Source organism: Lepeophtheirus salmonis, chromosome 4 (genome assembly GCF_016086655.4).
Source record: "Lepeophtheirus salmonis chromosome 4, UVic_Lsal_1.4, whole genome shotgun sequence".
NCBI lineage: Eukaryota > Metazoa > Arthropoda > Copepoda > Siphonostomatoida > Caligidae > Lepeophtheirus > Lepeophtheirus salmonis.
The window spans coordinates 7648016-7670027 of NC_052134.2; the positions used below are offsets into that span (position 1 = coordinate 7648016).

Sequence of the window (22012 nt, forward strand, 5' to 3'; positions counted from 1 at the left end):
AAAAAATTACAGCTTTTCACAAAAAAATTTATTTTTAGGGAAAAAATTATATAATGTTGAATTTTTTGGAAAAAACTTTTCAAAAATCTATAGCTATTCTCAAAAAATTCCAAAAATCCACAGCTGTTTACAAAAAGTTTCAAATTTTAAATATTGCAGAAAAACATTTCAAAAGTCAAGAGTTATTTACAAAAAAATAAATTTTTTAGAAGAAAATTAGTAAAATAAATTTTTTTGGAAAAAAAAATTTGAAATATAAAATTTTCTAGTAAATGCCAAAAATCCCTTAATTTTTTTTTTTTTTTGGGGGGGGGGGATTTACAGCCCCTCCATTTCACCTCCTGCGGAGGCCCCTGACATTTGTAAAAGGTAGTGGTAGTAACAACACTTTTTTTGTCCGCAAGAAGATTGATTAAAATAACTAAGGATGCCATTTTTGTACAGAACAATGAATGCAAGGAAAAAGTGGAACCGGAACATTTGTAGAGTTTACATTTTTGTAAGGAAAAAAACTAAGTTTAGCAAAATAAAAACGAAATATGGTTGTTGTTGAGTGTACTTTGTCTTATTTTTTGTTCATCATTTAAGAGGTCGTCGTTGTATTAACTTCTCACTCTATCTTTGGTGTAAATTGTTTTATAAATGAATAATGAAATAATTACAATTATCATAATTTTCCTTCCTTACTGATATTTTAAATGTTAAGGTTCTCCTTTTCATAGTAATAATTCATTTTCTCCTCTCAAAATCATATAAAAGGCAGCTTATATTAACTAAAGTTAATTAGTACCATATGCCTTGCTCCAAAATGTCAACTCCAGACACATGGTATTATTGAATGACCTTTGTTTCCATCAGAAAAAATATCATAATTATATGTAAGGTCATATATTTTATTATACATTTTTAATAAAATTTAAATCAAAGATAGGCTATCAGAGAGGAAAAAGTAAGCAACTATTAATAATTATCAAAAAGAAGAAAAATCGCACGCAATATTCGTTTTCCGTATCTAATTTCTAAACTTAGTTTTTTCTTTACAAAAATCACATCCCCATCCATACCTAACTATACAGCCTCTACAAATGTATCCGTTTACCTTCACTTACAAAAAAATACATCTATGATATCATAAAAGCAACATCCAGGGTGGTAAAAAGATCCATGTATTTCCTGAAGCGAACAGCCGTGTTTCGCTCCTTTCTTTAAAAGCTTTAGTTCAATAATTTTGGGGGCAGAATTCCTAATCTTATCAGTTTTAATCTCTCTCGAGAATGTATGTACATTTTACGGTATCACATTTCCCGCAGAAAAGGAGTCTTTCAGGTATATTCCACTAAACCTATTTGTAAACTCCGATATGAGATAGTAAATAATAAATATCAGAGTTGGGAAATTGGACTTGATTCTATATTTTGAAAACTTGCAACTAAGCTTGAGCTCACAATTAAAGAACCGCGACTGGACTTGGACTTTAAACCTAAGACTCAGTGCTCGTCTTAAACTTTAAAGCTATTTTATATTGAAATCAAAAACATCCTTAACACTATTTAAGATCTATACTATAATTATGGAATTTGAAATGTGCTCAATAGGAATCTGAGGACTCCAAGTGGAATGAATGAAAATATAAAAGGATATGGACTTGTGAAGAAAGACTTGAGACTCTAATTCTAAGACTTCCTATTTAAGGATCTCCCCCCATTTAATTATTTGGTTTCTTTTTTTCAGGAAAAAAATATATCCTTGTATAAGATTCAAAATTAATTCATGTTTCTTGAAGGTTAGAAGGTGAAGTAATGGGTACTTCATTCCTTCGAATCCTTTTTTGTTGGTCCACTGTGGTATAAATCGTTAAAACTTTATGTCTTTATTTACTCCCCCCCCCCCCCCAAATTAAAGAAGAAAACAATCTCAGAAGGAATTTCGAGCTATACGGTGTTCCTTTTGGATTATATATATAAATATTTTTGGGTGGAGCTTGGCTTTGGAATTTAAAAAAAATCAATTAATCCATTGCTATACTCAAAAAAATTCAAAAATTAAATTTAAAATATTACATTTTCTGAAAAAAAAAAAAAGAAAAAAAAATCAGAAGTCCATAGTTATTTGCAAAAGATAAATTTCAACTATTAAAATATCTTCTCTACTGCAAAATGAACTATTTCTCAAGAAAATAAATCTTCCAAAAAAATATTTACACCTATTTTCGCGTAAAAAACAAAAAAAAAAAATCTAGTTAAAAGCAAACTTTCATTATTTTTTTTGGGGGTATCCCTCAGACTTTTTGCAAGCTAACAAACTTGCAAGTCAAGAAATCATAGTAATTTAAGAATCATTCATAATTTGTCATTTAACCCTTCGTTAGTGAACTCGGATTTTCTGAACCCCTAATTTTATAAACTTGCTTGAAATCTGTTGGAATTTTTTTTTTCCCCAGTAAATTTTAAATCAAGGCTTAGTGAATCAAATTGCTTTTAAGAAGTTCTTTTGTTTTTCCTATTTCCCTTTTCTTTCAATTAAAAGTAAACACTTTGCTACAAATTTAATATCCTCTGATATTTCATATATTTAAGTACCGAGTGCGGCGAAAAAAATCTTTACACTTTCAATTTAGAACTTTATCAAGATGTATTTCAGCATCCAGTTGTAATAGAGTATGTCGAAAAAATAAAAATAACTAATGCAATGCCTTGGCTATCTTAATCATCAACTTTGTCAGCAATAATGGCTTCCAGGCGGCCACTGAAGGCCTTTTTCCTGTTGTGGATGAAGTCATCAGACATGGCATTTTATTGCTGGTTGACGGTGTCCTTTAGCTTGTTGATATTTGGCTGACGGCCAGGGCAGGCATCCTGAAAAATGAAGTCTATTTTCTATGGCTAGAACGGCAAGTTGTCCTCCAACCTCTTCTGGGGCTTTTTGTACGTGTGTGCAGGCGCACCATCCTGCAGGAACACCACGTTCATTTTGGAGATCCCCAACTACGTTGGTTTTTTGCTAGTGTCCAAAAGGACGCGGACCAAAATTGGTTGGTCACGTTCAGATAGCATTTTCTTGGCTTCTCAGACACTTAGGAAGATTTGTTTAAAAAAAAAAAATATTTATAGAAAAAGACAGGAACAATTTTACCACATTTAAAAAAACCTTGATCTATGAAGAAAAGACGAAATGTAAAGATTTTTCGCTGCACCCGGTATTTTACAAGTTTTGGTGGTTTTTATTTTTAGTTCCAGGGCTTTTTTTGGGGAGGGGTGGCTTTGTTTTTGGAAAAAAAATTGAAAAATTAAATTTTTAAGTAAAAAAATTCAAAAATCTAAAGGCGTTAACAAAAATTAAGTACTTTGGAGAAGAATTTCAAATATTCATAGAAATCAAAATCCACAAAAATTTCCAAAAATTATTTTTTTTTGAAATATATTTAATAAATACAAAGCTGTTCAGAAAAATTAAATTTTAAAATATGATAGAATTTCAAAAATCCACAGCTTTTTCCAACAATATCATATTTTTGGGAAAAAAAAAATCATATATTAATCTAAAATCCATTGCTATTCACTGAAAATTAAACTAAATTTCAAAATTTACGGCCCCAACTTCATATTTCGAGTACCAATTGACGAGTTTTGCTTTGGGGGGGGGGCTTTAAACGTGCCTTCCCACTTCCCTTGGCAGTGACCCTTCTTGTAGGTATAATCCCCCGAACAATCCCGGAAGAGTAACCCTAGTATGTAAATATGTACATAATATATGGCTAACACGCAACCTCTTAATATATTTGTATAACCCTTTTTCAGCATCCCTCTGCTACAGCGGCGTTGGTGAGTGCATCAGATCTGAGTCAACTGATTAATCATTTTGATAGCATTATTTTCTCTCTTTCTCTCTTCATTAGTTAGTTGAGAATTTGATCTCGTTCTTTAATTTTTTATATCTTTTATCTATTAAAACATAATAATATATTTTCAAACGGCATAGTTATTATGACAGTATTCTCTCATCAAAACAAGCCTTGCTTCTAATAGCGTAAGGCTGCTCCAGCTGATGCATGGACTTGTGTAAATGATGGTCGAACACTTTTTTTATCATTATTTTAGGTCATTTTGAATTATGTATGATATGCATGTCAATCCGAGATGGATCCAGGCTCTGCTCACTGATTTATATCTTAAATCATTTACATATATAATTATATCTCTTTTTTATGTCTAAGTTGTGTACAAGTTGGGAGGATGTACAAGGGATTGTAGATTTTTTATATAAATCTGTATCAACTCTCTCAACCTTTCATTAAAGAAAAGAAAGTCAAAAAGGAGGGAATAATTATTTACCACAAATAATCCAGATTACACTATGTAAGAGATTTTTTGTCCATGGTCGGTTATTTAAGCCTTGAAACACACAAATGACCATAAAAACCTTGAATAAACATAAGTTTGGCCTTTAGAGCCTTATTAAAGGAGTCAATTTTTTTATCAAATCAAGGGTAATGATAAAAAGCTAATGCATCATTTGAAAAATGAATTATTTTTTACTTTATCTGTATTATAATTCTTTAAAAAAATTGTAAGTTTATTATAAAGTAAATTTAAATGAAGGATCTTAGTTTTTTTTATATTTGTAACTCAAATCAGTTCAGAGTTATGAGACCTTTTGTATAGAGAATTTGATCGGAAAACGTATTGAAGACCTTTGCGTTGGGATTGTAGTTCGTTAACAACGGAAAAGATGGAACCATTTGATACGTTATTGGACAGTTATTGAGTTAAATTCTTTGATAATTTTTTTAAATTATACAATAAAAAAAATATGATTGACCTCAACCATACCTTTTATCTACTTAAATATCTCCTCATATTCTCTCGTTTTGATAAAAAAAATGTTTTTAGAACAAGGTGACTCTTGAAAAATATAATAAGTCAAGTAAAAAATTACGAGAGTTTTTTTTTTGCTTTATTTCGACAAAAAATTAACATAGTAAGGATTTTCCCATTTAAATGGTTCCAAACGGTTTTCTGGCTAAACTTCAGTTCCTGTGCCATTGAGCTCACAATCTGGTCTTACTCGAATATTTCCATTATTTTATCGACATTTTCGACGTCCATATTACCAGAACGGAATAGTTGGAACCACATACTTTGCTATAGTAAGTGAGACTCTATTGGGACCATAAACATCACAAAAAGTTTGTCCACCTTTTCACCTTGGTTTTAGTGAAAACGAAGAATGTATCGAATTTTTTCTTTCTTACATTCATTTTGGAACGCAGTAACTCAAAGCTGGTTTTTAACAAACACAAAACTGTAAACGCACTTTTTTCAATGTGTACGCTTAACCTTTAAGCATACTTAAAGTTTTTTTGATGTAATGTATTAATCGTGAGATACAGCTCACTAAAGACATTAAGCAAAAAACGCACATAACTTTATACTTAACCTAATAATAAAATGGAAGCTTTATGTATAGTATGAGATGTTTAATTTTTTAATTAAATACATTATGTTAGACAGTTTTCACGTTTAATGGTTTATAAAGGGGGAATGTCTTATAATGAGCATAGAACTATAAAAAAATTACAAACTATTTAATTGATTTTATAGCTAAAGTACCATTATCTATGGTATAAATTGAATATCGTTGTGAGCTTTTCGTAAAACAATAAATATATAGTGATTATTCACGTCTCAACATCAATTCTATTTACAAGCTGATGAAGCTTTTGTGAGTCAACTAACCCTTTTCTCTTCCTATAATTGATGTTTTATTCTGTAGCACGCTATAAAATTGAAGAGTTCATTTTGGTTAAGTCCTTGTTAGAGTTGTAAATAGTGAACAAATTCCTCCATTTTTTAAACAATCTCTCACCCACACAAAAATCCTGCAAAGGCCCTATTAAATGGATGTGAATTGGTCTTAACGTCAAAAAAGTATCTTAAAGTACCTATACCTAGATCGGAACGCTATCCGGAGCACAACTATTTGGTATCTTAACGACACTACAGAGTATTTGAAAATAATGATTAAAGTGACTACTGTTATATTTAGATTTAAGTATGATTCTGAAATAATTAGAAATCCCAACTTGTACAAACTCCCAACTTGCACAGAATTGACTCTAAAATTATAATTCATTTGAACAAACATACATATTTGTCTCATGTCTTCATTTTTATACAAATTATTCTGCATGACATATTCATCTTCATCGTTAAAACGTCTTGTCCTTTTTAATCAGGCCCTTTGGGGTAGGAAGAAACTTTTTTTTTTATAAACATACATAATATTTATAAAATATATTCTTTTTATCTTATTTATGTGAGTTTTTTTTTATATGGTTATGGCATTAAATATCATAGTCAGATGAACAAAATGAGAGTTCCTACAGATATGATTTTAAATTGGAATTCTATATACTTTTTTAATAATAATAAAAAATATATATAAATTTATTTGACAAAATAAATTTAACATATTTATTTATTTGTTATATAACGATTTTTTCCGTTCTTTTATTTGCTGAGCTTTTTTTTTCATTTGAATTTATATTTTTATTTATTTGATAGTGGTTGCATAAGGTCGCTATGAAGGGATATTTAATTAATCCCTTCGGCTTCTTGATTGATTGACTAACATTATAATATTATTTCTACCATAGGCTGGAGTGACAGGGGCAGCTATGTCAGGTACAGTAGCTGCAACTGGAGAAGGAACCCGGTCTCATACTTCTATTCCAGTTCTTCATTCTGGATCTCACTTTCGTCATGGACTTCTTCAACTTATGATTCATACGATTGATCCTCTACATGATGGTAAGATATTTGAGTCACTTAAGGTCTATTACCAGATCTATTAACGATAAAGTTTGGCAAAATACCCTCTGGTGTTATTTGTAAATTAGAAGATTCTCATTTTTCAACTTTTATCTTCCATAACCATTGCATAATAGGCAGTTTATAAAAAATATACTTTAATTAATAGTAGGATATGACTCGCTCACGTCCGCTCCTTGCGCTCACACGTATGCCCAGCTCATCTATTATACATGCACACATAATACGTATAAAGACAATTTATTTTTAACAACTTTGCTTTTTATAATCATTAAACCTCAAGAATTCTCCCTGTTGAAATAAAATGGTTCCATGATTTAAAATGTGTCTTCCTTGTAGGGATGAAAATACTATGAAATATTCAATTTTCGAAGCAGTAAAATGACAATCATAACATTTCCTCTCTCCCAAATAGAAAATATTGTTGAGGTTTGAAAATCATAATGTGCACAGTTTTTATAAATAAATTGATTGTACAAAAATGATGGATGTAGTAAGCCACAAGATTACTTTTCCTCCAATACTTCTATAAAATTAATGATTCATCATTTGAAGGCAATCATAAATGACACAACTCAACAAAAATATACTTTTTCAAAAATGTTTTAAATTCCATATTCCTTTTTATTAGTAGTTGACGTGCGAATTACGAATCTGTAATTAGTGGGGTTTTTTTGTATCAAATCTAGTTTTTGAGAATTTTCGATTTGAGTATTGTTAGACTTTGTATAGGCCTTGTCCATCTTTGGAGTTAGACAAAAAATCAATAATCCACATGAAAATTAGTTTATTATTTTCAAAAATAGAGGTTCATTCTCAATATGTACATTTATTTTATATTTGATCATACAATTCTGAGAAAATGTAATTATAAGGGTTTTGTTTGAAAAAGAAATAAAATATAATATGATGATAAAAGAGTTTATTTGAAGCGTCAATAATTATATATTCTTTATAATTAGTTATAACACATTAATATGTGTTAATTCCCCCACTGTAGGTAAAGTGGATGAAAAGGCAACACAACTCCATGCTATTGCCTCTCTCAAAGTCCTCCTTGATGCAACTAAACCCCAGGAAGGCACAAATGGCACCGCCTCCAACGTTCTTGATCTTGGACCTGATGTAAGTACTCTTTTACCCGCATATTGTTTTTAGAGTGCGAATACAAAGTCTATGCAAGGTGTGATTCAATGGGTTTTTGATAACCCAACCCTCCACCCCACCCCACCGCTCCTCCCTTGTGTTTTCTTTTTCCTTTCTTTCTTTCTCTTTGTTTTAGGGCGACATTAATTCCTCAACGAATGCTACTCATCTGAGTCAAGTTGGATCCAATAAAACCCTATCCTCAAATAAAACAACAGAACAACCATTAAACGTAAAAAACAAAAATAAAACAATAAAAACCAGTTCTTGTTTTTTTTAAAAATCAATCACAAACACATCGACTGCATTTTTAATACCTGTGTGGGGATAACATAAAGGCAAGCTTGGATACTTTTTCTCAATATTGCGAACGTATGATAAATGTATCACTTGATATGAGTACTATAATTTATATTCATTCAAAAAAGTGATACAGTCCTTTGGAGCCGCTGTTTTTAAGGTTAATTGAACCTGATAAAAATGGGATATTTCGTAACATTAATCATTAAAGATACTGAGACGTTATGATATGAAAATTATTATTAAAGAAAAGTGTATAAGCATTTACGTTACGAGAATAACGAAAGTAAGAAATTAGATTAGGATTAGATTGTTAAGAGCATGCCTCTCCAACTGAAATTGATTATATTGATGTTATCAAAATTCGATTTAAAGTCCAAATACCGTACGATCAAATTGACTGAACTTGTATATAATATGTTCATCTAAAAATTTAGACAAATGTCAATCATATTTATAACTTTTTGGAGAGTTTTTCAGTCGTTTAATATTGTATTTGACTCTTTAAAAAATTAAAAAACTTAATCTAATGCGTTTTTCTCTGTTTCATCAAAAAATCCCAACTTGCTTTTATGTTATCGCCACACAGTCCTTTCAATTCACTTTTACGTTAATGCAGTTGCATAAATCAAGCACATTAGTGTTGGGATTCGCTCAGGAAATCTTGGACCAGTACGAGAGCCTTACACCTTTTGTAAGGTATAAGGTTAATTTGGTACATTTGGATCTGAACCGATCTTGAGGTAAAATTTGCTCTATATGAAAACATCAGTCTTGATCTATGCCACAGGAAAATACATTTGTTTTTTAAAAGTATTTAATTTAAAACATTATTAATTTGAGAAAAAACAATTATCAATTTTCGGTCCATAGACCAAGGTTTGGACCACTTGAGACCGAACTGAAAAAGAATCGTACTACGACCGAGTCTCAACACTAATGCATATTAACCTACTAATTATGTGTTCCTCTATAGGTAGTGGTCGAAGTGTTTCCTCATTCATCGCACCTTGCACACGCTTTTGCATATTCAGAGAGTAAGGAGACCTCATTTCAAGGGGCAGTTTTAGGGGGGATATATGATAGATTTTTTGGAAATAAGAAAAAGTCTTCTGTTTACTAAAAAATCATTTAAATATAATAAAGACGCAAATTTATCAAAACTCTTAAAACAGAGTCATTTAATACCAACCAAACAAAACAAAAACAAAGAATTCTTCTAACAAAATAACCATAAATTATTTTCTTAAAATTCAAAATTGATTTTCTAAAAAAACAAAAGCATAATTCGAAATTAAAGGACCCCCCATATGAGTAAAATTGTCCCCTACTCATAGACAGAACAGGATTGATGTGCGGACCCACTTCTTTCTTCTTCTTTAAAAAGCAAATAAATTTAGTATAATTGCACTTATTTAAAAAAAAAAAAAATTATAACTTTCTTTTAAACAAAAATGACTTGTGCAAGAAACATTCTTTTTTTTTTAAAGCAAATAAATTTAGTATAATTTTTCTAAAATAATCAACTTTCTTTTGTACGAAAATAAATTGCGCAATACACATTTCTTTTTTTTTTTTAAAAGCAAATAAATTTTGTATAATTTCGCTTATTTTTCTAACAATATTTATTTACAAAAATGAACTGACATTTCTTTTTTTCTGTTAAAAAAGGTGCCTAGTAATATTTTACTTTAAAGCCATTTTGACTTTAGGATATTAATATTTAAATAAATGAAGTTTATAAGGCGTTGTTGTTTATCTTTGGTTGAAATCAAAAAATGTAAGGTTTATTACAATAAAATGCATTAAATGTTTGTTTTCCGGTTGTATAATGATGGAATGGAATCATAATCTTGCCTCATATTATGCTTGTCCGTAAATCCATGAGTAATTTTCTAGTATGAATAATTCATCATGTCTAATGATAATTACTAACCATCTCTTCGTCTCAAATTGTTAATTTTGTTTTCTTATTATACTAATTTGATTACTTATTTTGTTTCTGGTTCGAATTCATGACATGGTAAGATTTTATTGGGGTATGCATTGAAATTTTGGGAAATAAGTCCATCATTTGACAACAGAAAACAATTATTTAAATCATTTTATAGTAGTACCCATTATATATTTTGATTAAAAAGTTCCAAAGGAATATAAATTTTAACCAAAAAATTGCAAAAAATGAAGTATAAACATCGTTTATTTATATCTTATGGCGAAATATCCTTGAGGAAAAATGACTTTAAGGAAAATGTCCTACGGCAAAATTGTTTCAGACAAAATTACCTAGCATTGCTAACGATAAAGAAATACCTTCGCTTAAAAAGGTCATTGTTTTTTTTGGAAAAATTGTTTTTACGGGGCCCACTACTTAATAATTTATCTTATTTTTCTCAAAAAAATTACCTTTTTTATTTACAAAAATGAATTGCCCCATTTATTTATTTCTTAAATAAACAAAAAATTGAGCATAGTCACACTCTTAAAAAATACAAATAAAGACCTTCTTTATTTCAAAAATAACATGTAAGGGGTATTTCTTTCATTAATCTTCTTCCTTAAAAAAAAAAAAAAAAATTATAATCCCACTTATTTTTTATAAAAAAATAAGTACTTTCTTTTTTACAAAAATGACCTATGCATGCCCCATTTCTTTGTTTCTGTTAAAAAAAAATAACTTTATTATAATTTTGCATACTTTTTTTTAATACCTTTTTTTTTTATAAATATTACTTTCTCAAACGGCCTTTTTAATAAATTGACTTTTTTTGCTAGAAAGAAAATGAATCTATTATATTTCTTCCCAGTAAACATATTTAAATTTAAAAAAAATCTAGCCAGGCCCAATTAAGGGGCAGCCCATAGGCAAAAACCCTTCCTAAAATCTGCCCTGCTCTTAATTCTATGGTTTTCGAAAGCAAATTGATTGATGAGTACATATTTCCATGTATTTTTTAATAATAATGAATTATTTTTATATATGCGTGTCTTGCATTATTTGTATTTGCTATTAAATCCGATAAAGACATGCTCACATGACGTTATAATACTTTTACATAATATCTACTTTAATTATGACTTTGCTTTCAAAAGAAATAGTCCAGGTAGGTACTCCTTACCTTCACACACACTATTACATATCCCTTTCTTATGTATATACAACACTATCGATTAATATATCATCGTCCTTCCTTCCTTCTCTCTTAAATGGTACACCTTTTTCCTATAGAATTCATATTATAAACGTATATTTATTTATTATTTTATTTAAAAAACTACAAATGAACCCAGCGAGTAGTACTACAGGGGTATATAAAGAACTCTAGGGAAAAAGATGTGAGGCGTGGAGTCCATACGAAAAAAATGTCAGCTGTATATTGTTCCCAATTTTGTATTTAAGTATTTAATAGAGATTCATTGACCCCTTACACCTTTTTAGACGACTAAGATTGTAAGGTTGCGTGAACAGTATATCCACCCTTTTCCCCGAGGTCATAAATTGATTCATAAGACTGTAGAAATTTCTACGTATAAAATGATGCCAAGAATATATAATTTATCCTTGAGCACAAAATCCAAAGTTGATCTCAGTTTTTTTCTGGGCCGTCAAGTTTCAATGATGAAAAACGACACTCTTATATTTTTCTATAATATAAGATAGAACATTCCTCATCATTATGAATAATGAATCAGTTTTAAGGGTCTAAAGAAGAGTGTCATTTTTCACCCAAAAAATAGAAATATGTGGAGTTCTGAACAAGAAACAAAATTATTAAACTAAAAACATTTTAATATTTTTTAGCCTGTTATAAAACTTGGTTATTTAGACCCTCAAAATTGTGACGTCAGCTGAAAGCATTCTATAATATGCCCTCCTCTCCCATGTGCAAATTCATCCAGGTACTGCAGATTCAATAGCACGACATTACCTCGCTGACGATGTTTCTGTAATTTCCCGCTTTTTTGCACAAAGTATTACAGATATCCCTAGACCCCATGCAATGGGCCTCAATTCATGTTTCAGGATCTCTTTTTATCACACAAGGTTGGGAACTTATCCACTGTTTCATATATTTATAAATTTTAATGTCCACTCGTTCCCTAGAGTCCTTTCATAGGTATTTACATACAAATATGTACGAATGAGTGAATGAATGTATGAACCTTTTTTCTCTCTCTCTCCTATATCCTAAACAGGGTGCTGTCACAACAGCTGGTCTGAGTTCAGATGAAGATGAAAGTCACCCGTTAGACTTATCGTGGCCGGATACCACGAGAGAAAGAATCACCTACATACTTTTTCTACCCATTATTTTGCCACTTTGGCTCACATTACCAGATACAAGGAAATCCTCAGCACGTAAATATTATCCCATAACTTTTCTGGGGAGCATCCTTTGGATTGCAGCTTTTTCCTATTTGATGGTCTGGTGGGCAACCATCTCGGGTAAAACCTTTGATATCCCTCCAGAAGTGAGACAAGAAACATCCCGTCCTGGGAAATCCAATGTCCCTATATCATTTTCTTACTTATCTCAATAGGTTATGGGACTCACGTTTTTGGCCGCAGGGACTTCTATCCCGGATTTGATTACAAGTGTCATTGTGGCTAGAAAAGGATTTGGAGACATGGCAGTCTCGTCCTCTGTTGGATCCAATATTTTTGACGTGACTGTTGGGTAAGAATATATTCATCTTTTTACATATGCTTATGGGTAGTTTTTGTGTTCGAACATATTTATAAAGTTCCGTACTTGATGACATCCCTCAATTTTATTTCTTTAAAACAATTAGTTCCTGTACTACTCACAGTTCGAAAGACCGACGGCCTAAGGGGCAGATCCCAAGACTGATCTTTACCTAATTAATAAGTACTGACACTACTCTAGCTATTGATTTTTTTGATAACTATGACTAAAGAGGCTAAAAAGGAAAGAGGAGACAAGATGGTTGAAATAAAAAGTCAACAAAAACTACGTATATAAATTATGTTCAGGATTCACGTAACCTCGATCAAAAAAATATATAATATAAATACACTTCGATTAGGGCTAAGTATTTTTGTTTAAAAATAACTTTTATATTTTTTTAGAGCATAATTACGATTCTATCAACTATGGTTTTAATGAATAGTTAATGTTTCTGGTTTACTCTAAGGAAAAATTCATAGCCCTGTCCGAAACGTTAACATTGAATCCTATTCAAAAGACGTGATAACGATAAACTGCGCGAGATGAAAATAGCGCATGTACTGAATTTTAAACGAATCAGAATTAGAGATAAGAACAAATATCCTTTATTGATGTATATGACACCTCTTTTCCTTGTAGTCTCTTCCACTAAGACTAGTATTGTATCAGTCCTTATGTAGGATTGAAAACTGCTGTCCCGTTCAGTTGTGTCTCGGTCCGATCCAGTTCAGTCCTGAATATCAATCCTAAAACTTCTTAAGTTCGGTCCTTGATGACGTTACTTAAGTTTATTTCCTCTTTTTTTATTAGTGCTAGTACTGACATTCCAAAGGACCGACGGTCTCAAGAACCGGTCTGAAGTCCTAAGATAAAGGTTTCCCCAGGGTTATATATATATATATATGGTGGGGAGGGGTTGTGGTGGGGGGGTTCGAATTAAATTATTCGAAAACAAAATTTCAAAATTTAATTCCAATATTGTTTTGTTTTTAAATTTTAAATCCACCGCTATTGCAAAAAAAATTTAAATATTTTATTTTTTGGAAAAATTCCAAAAATTTATAGCAATTCACAAAAATTTCAAAAATCCACAATTAATTACGAAAAATTTCCAAAATTAAATTTATAATGTTAATTTTTTTTTAAATAAAAACTATTACACTATTTTTGCGTAAATTTTTTTCATTCTGAGCAAAAAAGTTTGGATTAAAAACTCAAAATCCAGCCCAGCCCCTCCGGACGCCCTTGTGAAGCTAGACTGGACTAAGTAAATAGGGACAGGCACAACAGTTATGGCATCTGTCTGTCCAAGGAATACTCTATACATGGATCACACACTCATTTTTCCCTTCCATTTTTTTACCTACTAAAGCCTATAAGTAGAGTTGTTATCGTATGAAATTAAAACAGTCATGTAATGAATGTCTTTTGGAATAAAAAACAACTTCATTATTAAGTATTATTTTTATAACATAATATAAGCAGATGTAGGAATAAAAATAAATAAACGCTTTAGGACATTCATTGAACAATTTTTTTAAATACAATTTGCTCAACTATTCTACTTTAAAAAATACCCTCAGTTCGTCTAAAAAGAAAATAAAGATTAGCATGTTTCATGTTCTGTATTTAGTATTCATTGGCCATGACACCTGGACTGTAGACGGCATTTTTCCTATTTTCCCCATGAGTCATTTCTTCTTTTATTATAAAAAAATAATATATCAGAGTCAAATTAGGGCCAAATATATTCTGTTTAATACTTTAAAAAAAATGTCAAACTACAAAACTCACAATTTTTAAATTACAAATTTTTTTCTTAAGAATTATTTTTTACAATTGTTAGTCAAAAACTTATTACTTGTCATGGATGGTTCTAGGAGGATTCGCCTTGAACATGTTTGCCTTTTACGTTTTTGCCTTATGACGCTTTCGCCTTGCAACATTTTCGCGTTGTACTGTTTTGTCTGGCAACATTTTTGCCTGGCGACTTTTTTGCCTTCGATAATAATAGAGGGTATACTATTTATTCTTAGTTATATATTTGTTTTGAATTTTTACCGCTATATTCCAGCTTTGAGAAATTAAAAACAAAAAGGTAAACAAGCTATACAATAACAATTCTTCAACCCTTAATTATGTATAAATAAAGAATACATGGAATACAAGGGTAAAAATTCAAAACTAAAAGTTAACTAAAAATAAGTAGTATTACCTCTGTTATTATCCAAGGCAAAAAAGTCGCCAGGCGAAAATGTTGCCAGACGAAACAGTACAAAGCGAAAATGTTGCAAAGCGAATACGTACAAAACAAAAAAGTAAATGGAAAAAATGTTTAAGGCGAATCCTCCTGACACGGTTATGGATATTGTTAAACATGTATTTTTCCAAAGAACGTCCGATGCAAAATGAATTTACATATGGCAAATCATGCTATAAGTGACTATAAGTGTATAAACTATAAATGTTGTCTACATGTTGCTTATACCACATTTTAAAAAGATGAAATATATATGTTTTAATGGTCCTTTAAGGGTTAAAAAGAATATTAGAAGGAAAGAAAGTACTGGACAAAGAAAGTTTTATTAATCCTTTGTCTGTTTGTCTAATTAATTATTAAAATAATGTCATTATCTTTCTTTTTTTCTTATTTATGCAGGCTTCCGTTTCCATGGCTTTTATACTCTGCCATTTTTCAAAAACCCGTCACAGTATCATCAGCAGGAATGGTTTGCTCCATCACCATCCTTTTCGGCATGCTTCTCCTCGTCTTTTTCTCCATTCTTTTATTCAATTGGAAAATGACAAAAGGGATGGGACTAACCATGTTCGTCTTTTACTTTGCCTTTGTTGCCGTCTCCCTTGGTTTTGAGTATGATTTATTGACATGCCCAATGTGAAAGCGGCGCTCTTTTTCAAATACACATACATCTGTCTATCTGTATGTGTGTATGTTCCATTATTCTCCTTAGATTTATATAATATGCATCCTTCATTTTGTCTTCTTCATTATTACCATTCAAATCAAATCATGCTCAAATTCTCAAAAACACAAACATAATAATTATGATTTCAAATAATGAACAACTGAAAATGTAATAATAATATTAATATATACTTTGGAGCTCCCTACCTTTTAAATACTAAAAAGTTTAGAAGGAAAGAGAACATTGTCACAACGAAAAACTAAGCACAAAATTTATAGTCCTTAGAAAGCATTAAGTACATACATATATGATAGAAGCAGCATACTTAGAAACTTACTTCCAAAGAAAATATCTATTTATTTACTTATGTATTATTAATAGTCTAGATTTTTATTTTCATTTTTCATAGCAAATTGCACTATTCTGGATCATTCATTGGTCTTCCAAGATTTAAAAAAAAATATTAATAAAAAACATATATAACCTAGGTTAGTCTCACAACTCTACACTTCATATATATAATAGTCATATTAACCAAGGGATACTTTATTCATGAAACGCGGGCTCTTTTGTTCCCTTCCATTTTGAAAAAAAAAAAAAAAAGAAGAATATTTTATTAGTTAAACAATTATGAAGATGAGGACATAATTGAATTAATACAATTGTATGCCCAGGGTTGGTTCTTTTCTGGGGCATTGCCCCGTCTTGAATATAATTATGTAATTTAAGTTTCTAAATAAATAAATGATCGTTATAAAAAGTAAAGACCATTCCAGGGTCTTACGGAGTAATTATTATTCATTAATGTTTACTTATACTTCATTTGAGTAAATATTTTTTTGGTTTGATCCATTAATGTTAAACGAGTATTAATATAATAACTATGATTAAAAAATTCTTTTAGTTCCTTATTATATAATTGTTTTAATTCAATAATTCCCGCCTCTTTCATTTGGTTACTATTCCACTAACAGAAAAAAAGCCTTAAGTTGGTCAACAAAAGAAAAGGGGGAAAAAGAGTGCATACTCTATGTTTAACAAAGTATTCCTTGCATCATTAACTAATACAGATTGAATTTAATAATTAAAAAAAAACCTAAGAAAATCGTGTTTTTTTTTTGTTGAATAAAAAAAAGCATCGTTAATATTATTTTAATAATCTATAGTTCATTTATTTTTCAAGATTCAATATCTATCAAATCATTATTTTCACATTTATTGTTACATACTTATATATTTTTTTTTTTTGGGACATAATATCTATATAATTTATTATCATTTATCTTTTTCACTTCTTACTTAATAGCTCAATAAAATTATTATTCTTCGATTTGAAAAAAACAATAAAATCAAAAAAAAAAAAAAAACACACTTTTTTGTTCCGTGAAAGTCCGTTCAAATCAATAGTCACTCACACATTACCCTACAAAAAGAGTTATAAACGGTGATTTTTCCATTAGGGTTTTTTGTACATTTTTTTATTTCCTTCACTCAAATTCACTTTCTATACTCAACTCTTTATTAATTATTAATAATTAATTAGTCATTTTTATATGCATTTATAGAAACCTTCTACAAATATTTAAAAAACAAACATAAAACATATTATTAAATTATAATTTCGAAAGCTTTGACTCTCTATAATATATTTACATATAATTCAAAGTTTAATATTCTTTTAACTTTTTTTTGTCAGTTATCAGTAGTTCTTTTTGATTAATTACTCTATTTCATTAGCAAACAGACAGAAAGAAAAAATCAAATATCACTCTTTTAAAATTGTTTTAAATATCCATATAGGCCTATCATATGCACTCAACAAATATTTATATGTAATTAGACATACTAATTTAATTACTATTATATATATTTATGTTCGTATAATATAGGTTATACTCATTTAATTCATTGTATTTATAGAATCGTTATTATAATTAATTATCATTATTATATTTTAAATACGACTTTGATTTTCTTGTTTCAAAACAATTTACAACTATATTATAATATACATAATTATATTAAATAATACTACTACAAAGAGTTTCTTAATTTTTTTTTTGGTTGGGGGGGTATTTTAATCAACTCCTCTACTTTCTTCTAGATATGTTGCCACGTTTCATATAAAAAAAGATTATATATATATATAATCATATACATAACTATTGATGACAATTGGATATATTTTGGCATGTTAAAAAAACTGAAAATCAACTTGGTAACCCTGAGAATTTGGAGAAACGCAGCTTGACTATAATTTAAATTAGATACAATCAGCTGTGATGAGGGAGTGCGGATAATTCTAATCTTGTTCCAACAAGGTTCCAACACATTTATAATTGTCAGGATTACCACTTTTCTTTTTCAATTTCTTTTATTTTTAGATACCAGAGGAACATATTTTACACATGAAAAACTTTAGCGTGTTCTTCCATGAAAAGACGATGTCGTTTACTGTGTATTCCAAGGACCAAGTACAAAGGATACTCAAACTGAAAAACGAGTTCTAAGAGTTCGTAACAGAGGATGATCAAACTAAACAAAATATTATCTGTTAGGTGATGTGAAAGTCTGTACCTTAGGATGATGTTTCTGATGATATTAACATGTATTGCCGGTGGGTTCCAACTTGTTTGTGAGTTGCGTTGGCGTGATATCTACCGGGGTTACAGTGGATGGCGTCCCTGATTGTAATACCCGAATTGACGAAGGGCGGTGACTCTAAATCAAGTCCTGTGGGCATGCTTATTAAAAATAAATGTATTGTTTTGAAAATAAATTTACTTAAAAAAATGAAACTATTTGTACTGAATAAATCTTGTGTCTAAATATGTAAATTTAAAAAAATTAAGCACTTGTTCATTTATTTGATATGTCATCAAGAAAAAAGAGTAAAGATGTATCCAAATTATATATTTTTTTTGTAGGTAGCATGTTTGACAAGGGTGAACTAGATTTTTAAAGCTGGTTTTATGTGTTAAAATTGAATTAAAAGTCTCAATTGTTGCGAAAAGGCCATTAAAAGGTACCTAAGGTCATGCTTATTAAAAATTTAAATTTTTGTCGCTGAATTTAATTGGATTTAAACGTAATTATACATTTTAATATTTATGAGTGCACAAGTTGGGCTGCAATATGCTAAAGAAAAAAAAGTGTCATGAGCTACATTTCAATCAACTTCAATTGACGTTATTAAGAACAAATAAATATTATTGTTGTTGAAATAATTATATATTATATTTGACTGTAAATTTAGTAAGCTCAATTGATTAAACTTACGGAAAAGCTTTAATTTGAAGTATATGGTCAGTATTCAAGAAAAAACTCAGTTTTTTAGTTAATAATGTAAATTTTCAAAACCATGGGGCCGCTGTTGAGCTACTTCAAACTTTTCAAACTTTTCTTCAATATTTTTTGTACAATTAGGAACCATTTTTCATCCTAAGCCCTTTACTTTTCCAAAAAAAATAATTTTATTGTCGTCCTAATAGACATTACCTAGTTTTTATACACATTAGCATATACAATTATTATGCATGCCCATTAACTAGTTTTTCTTTGGTTTTTTTTGCATATTAACAGATTTCTTACGTTAACTGCAACATATTTATATATAAATGATATCGGGAGAAGAGTGATCTCACAAAAATATCATTCATATTTACTGGTGATGTGTTGTTCACAAACGTAATGGCTTTAAGAGCCAGTTCTTGGAAGTGAACGGTGGGAGCCGGATTTTTTTGAGGATTTCTTTTCTAAAAAAAGAGTATTCAATTTTTTTTGAAATTCTTTCTAAAAAAAAAAAAAAAATTGTAGACCCGCTTTGGAGGCAAAAGAGGCGGCTTTTTTAGTAAGCCGAGCCGAGAAAGCTGGTTCTCTAAAAAGAACAGGAACTCCCATCACTAATATATATTATAAATGTCGTAACCCGTCTTAAAACCCTCAGTTCTTGGGACATGATGCCAAATTAAGAACATTGCACATGTGTTGCAAAAAATATTCCTGTTTTCATTTTAATGCAATATAGTAAGGACATATTATATTTTTTCTTGGTTATATAAAATAATAATTACAAATAGGAAAAACTCCCTTAATGACGTCACGAGGGGTCAATTTTACTTTCTTTTTGGACGGAGAAGTGGGACTTGACTGCTGTTCTTTGTCCTAAATAAGAAATTAGGACCGACACAACAAAATAATAATAACTAAGGATGCCATTTTTGTCAATAAAAAATGAGCATGAGAAGAAGGTGAGGGTGAGAGAAATGCTATTACTGAAATGATATCCTTGTTACTATAAGCTGCCTGTCATATGATTTTGGGGGAGGTAGGAATTGTTGCTGTAAAGTGGAGAGAGAACATTTAGTACGGAAAAAATATTATACTAATAAAATCAATTATTTATTTGTCAAAAAAGAATCATATGAAATCAAGTAAAATGATGGACTCGACATCTGAGAACAAAATACTGTGTAAATTTTTGTGAAAGGACGGTACGGCACTGTAATTCTTCAAAGAAAAAAAATAAGAGATGTGAGAAAGTGGTCAAAAGGCAGCATTACCTTAAGCTGATATATGTTAAGATTTAGATATCTTTATTTTAACTTGGTAAAAATGATGATTCCTTTATACGAAAACAAAAAGGAAAAAAGTATGCAAGGATGAATATTTAATATTATCTAAACAAGTCAAACTCCTACAATACTCCCCCCAGACGACAGAGTGAGTAAAGAGATCGCCTAGTTAGTAATACACAATAAAAGGCATCCTAAAAACTTTGATAAATAAACAAATAGATCATTCTCCAGTTGTAGATCTTGTGCATCTTGTAGTCAGAGACACTGGAATGATAATTGGAACTCCAAATGCAGGTCGAAGTCTATCCATCGAGATATTGTCAGTTCTTGATCCAAAGTCCAATTTATAGTGACGATCGTGCCTCTCAATCACCTTGAACGTGCCTAAGAAAGTTGGAGAAAGATACTCTTTTATAGGTTTATTTTTATCAAAAACGAATTCGGTTTTTTTTAAATTGTTTGTTAATGGGTCCTTTATTAAAATGTCTCGAAGGAACGTGTGTTATTTTCTCAATTGTTTTAAAGAAACTTTCGACGTAAAGGTTGCTAGAAGTATAGGTGGACATCTTCAAGAAATTAAAGGCCATGGATCCTGTGCGCCCTGTGAGTAATTGAAAAGGTGAATATGTTGAACCCGAGTCTGTTGGTACTGAGTTCCTCAATCCCCATAAAACTACAGGTATTGCATTGATCCAGTCTTCTTTTTCTTCCAGCATTCGTGCTACTAATCCGGTCTTAAATGATCTGTGGAAACGTTCTATGAGTCCGTTGGACTCTGGATGATACGAGGTTGTGTTCTTGCTTGCAATCCCAAGTGTTCTGCAAACACCCATCCTTAATGAACTTGTGAACTGCGTTCCTCGGTCCAACATAATAGTTTCTGGAACTCCAAACCTCGAAATCCAACTACTCAAAAAATTATTGACTATTGTTTGTGAAGTTATATCTGGAATAGGTATCACTTCTGGCCATCTTGAATGCATGCTTGTTATATGCATTTTAAATATGTAGGTCATAAAAAAGTACTATTTATCGACACATCCATAAAAAATAATATGTTGGTATTTACTATAGAGTATAGACGTTTAGAGCGAAAAAGTTTTTATTGAGGAGATTATTATTGACTCGAGATGGTGTTAGCTGTTATCAGGGTATTTATGCTATAAATACCTACTTTAAATCTTTTTTTTTTTGTTAGCTTTTATAAAAATACTAGGAAATGGTTTTTCGGGGTTGCATGGACCAATACTTAGATCCCTTTAGTGCTGGCAAGCATTAATATTATACATTATTTTATATTTGTATAAAATGTTTTAAATGAATTAAAAAAGGAAAAAATGTGTTATTTACATCTAATAACATATCATCATAAGTGCATGAAAAAAGTTTGTCTATATGATAAGTCCATCTTTTATTTTTGTCGAAAAATGGGCAAATCAAAATTAAGGAAGAAAATTGAAAAAACTTTTTTTTTGCACTAATTTTGCAAAAATTAGTAAATAGGATGTATTGGCATTGTAAAGAGAAGCCCAAACCTACCA

The 22012-nt window shown here is 30.1% G+C and overlaps 1 protein-coding gene across 10 annotated transcripts in view; it reads left to right on the plus strand.

Annotated features, from left to right (window-relative positions):
• The window catches only part of LOC121116528 (sodium/potassium/calcium exchanger Nckx30C), a 28673-nt gene extending 10753 nt beyond the window's left edge, over positions 1 to 17920 (plus strand). For 2 of the 10 annotated variants that reach the window (XM_040710781.2, XM_040710787.2), the window contains 7 exons: positions 3798 to 3821; positions 6656 to 6809; positions 7831 to 7955; positions 8113 to 8208; positions 12474 to 12749; positions 12819 to 12955; positions 15627 to 17920. In XM_040710781.2, the coding sequence (XP_040566715.1) occupies positions 3798 to 3821; positions 6656 to 6809; positions 7831 to 7955; positions 8113 to 8208; positions 12474 to 12749; positions 12819 to 12955; positions 15627 to 15867 (1053 nt within the window). In that variant the 3' untranslated portion in view covers positions 15868 to 17920. The remainder of the gene's footprint in view (positions 1 to 3797; positions 3822 to 6655; positions 6810 to 7830; positions 7956 to 8112; positions 8209 to 12473; positions 12750 to 12818; positions 12956 to 15626) is intronic. The other 8 variants (XM_040710784.2, XM_071887586.1, XM_040710788.2 and 5 more) reach the window with 5 other exon arrangements.
• The last annotated feature ends 4092 nt before the right edge of the window (positions 17921 to 22012 follow it).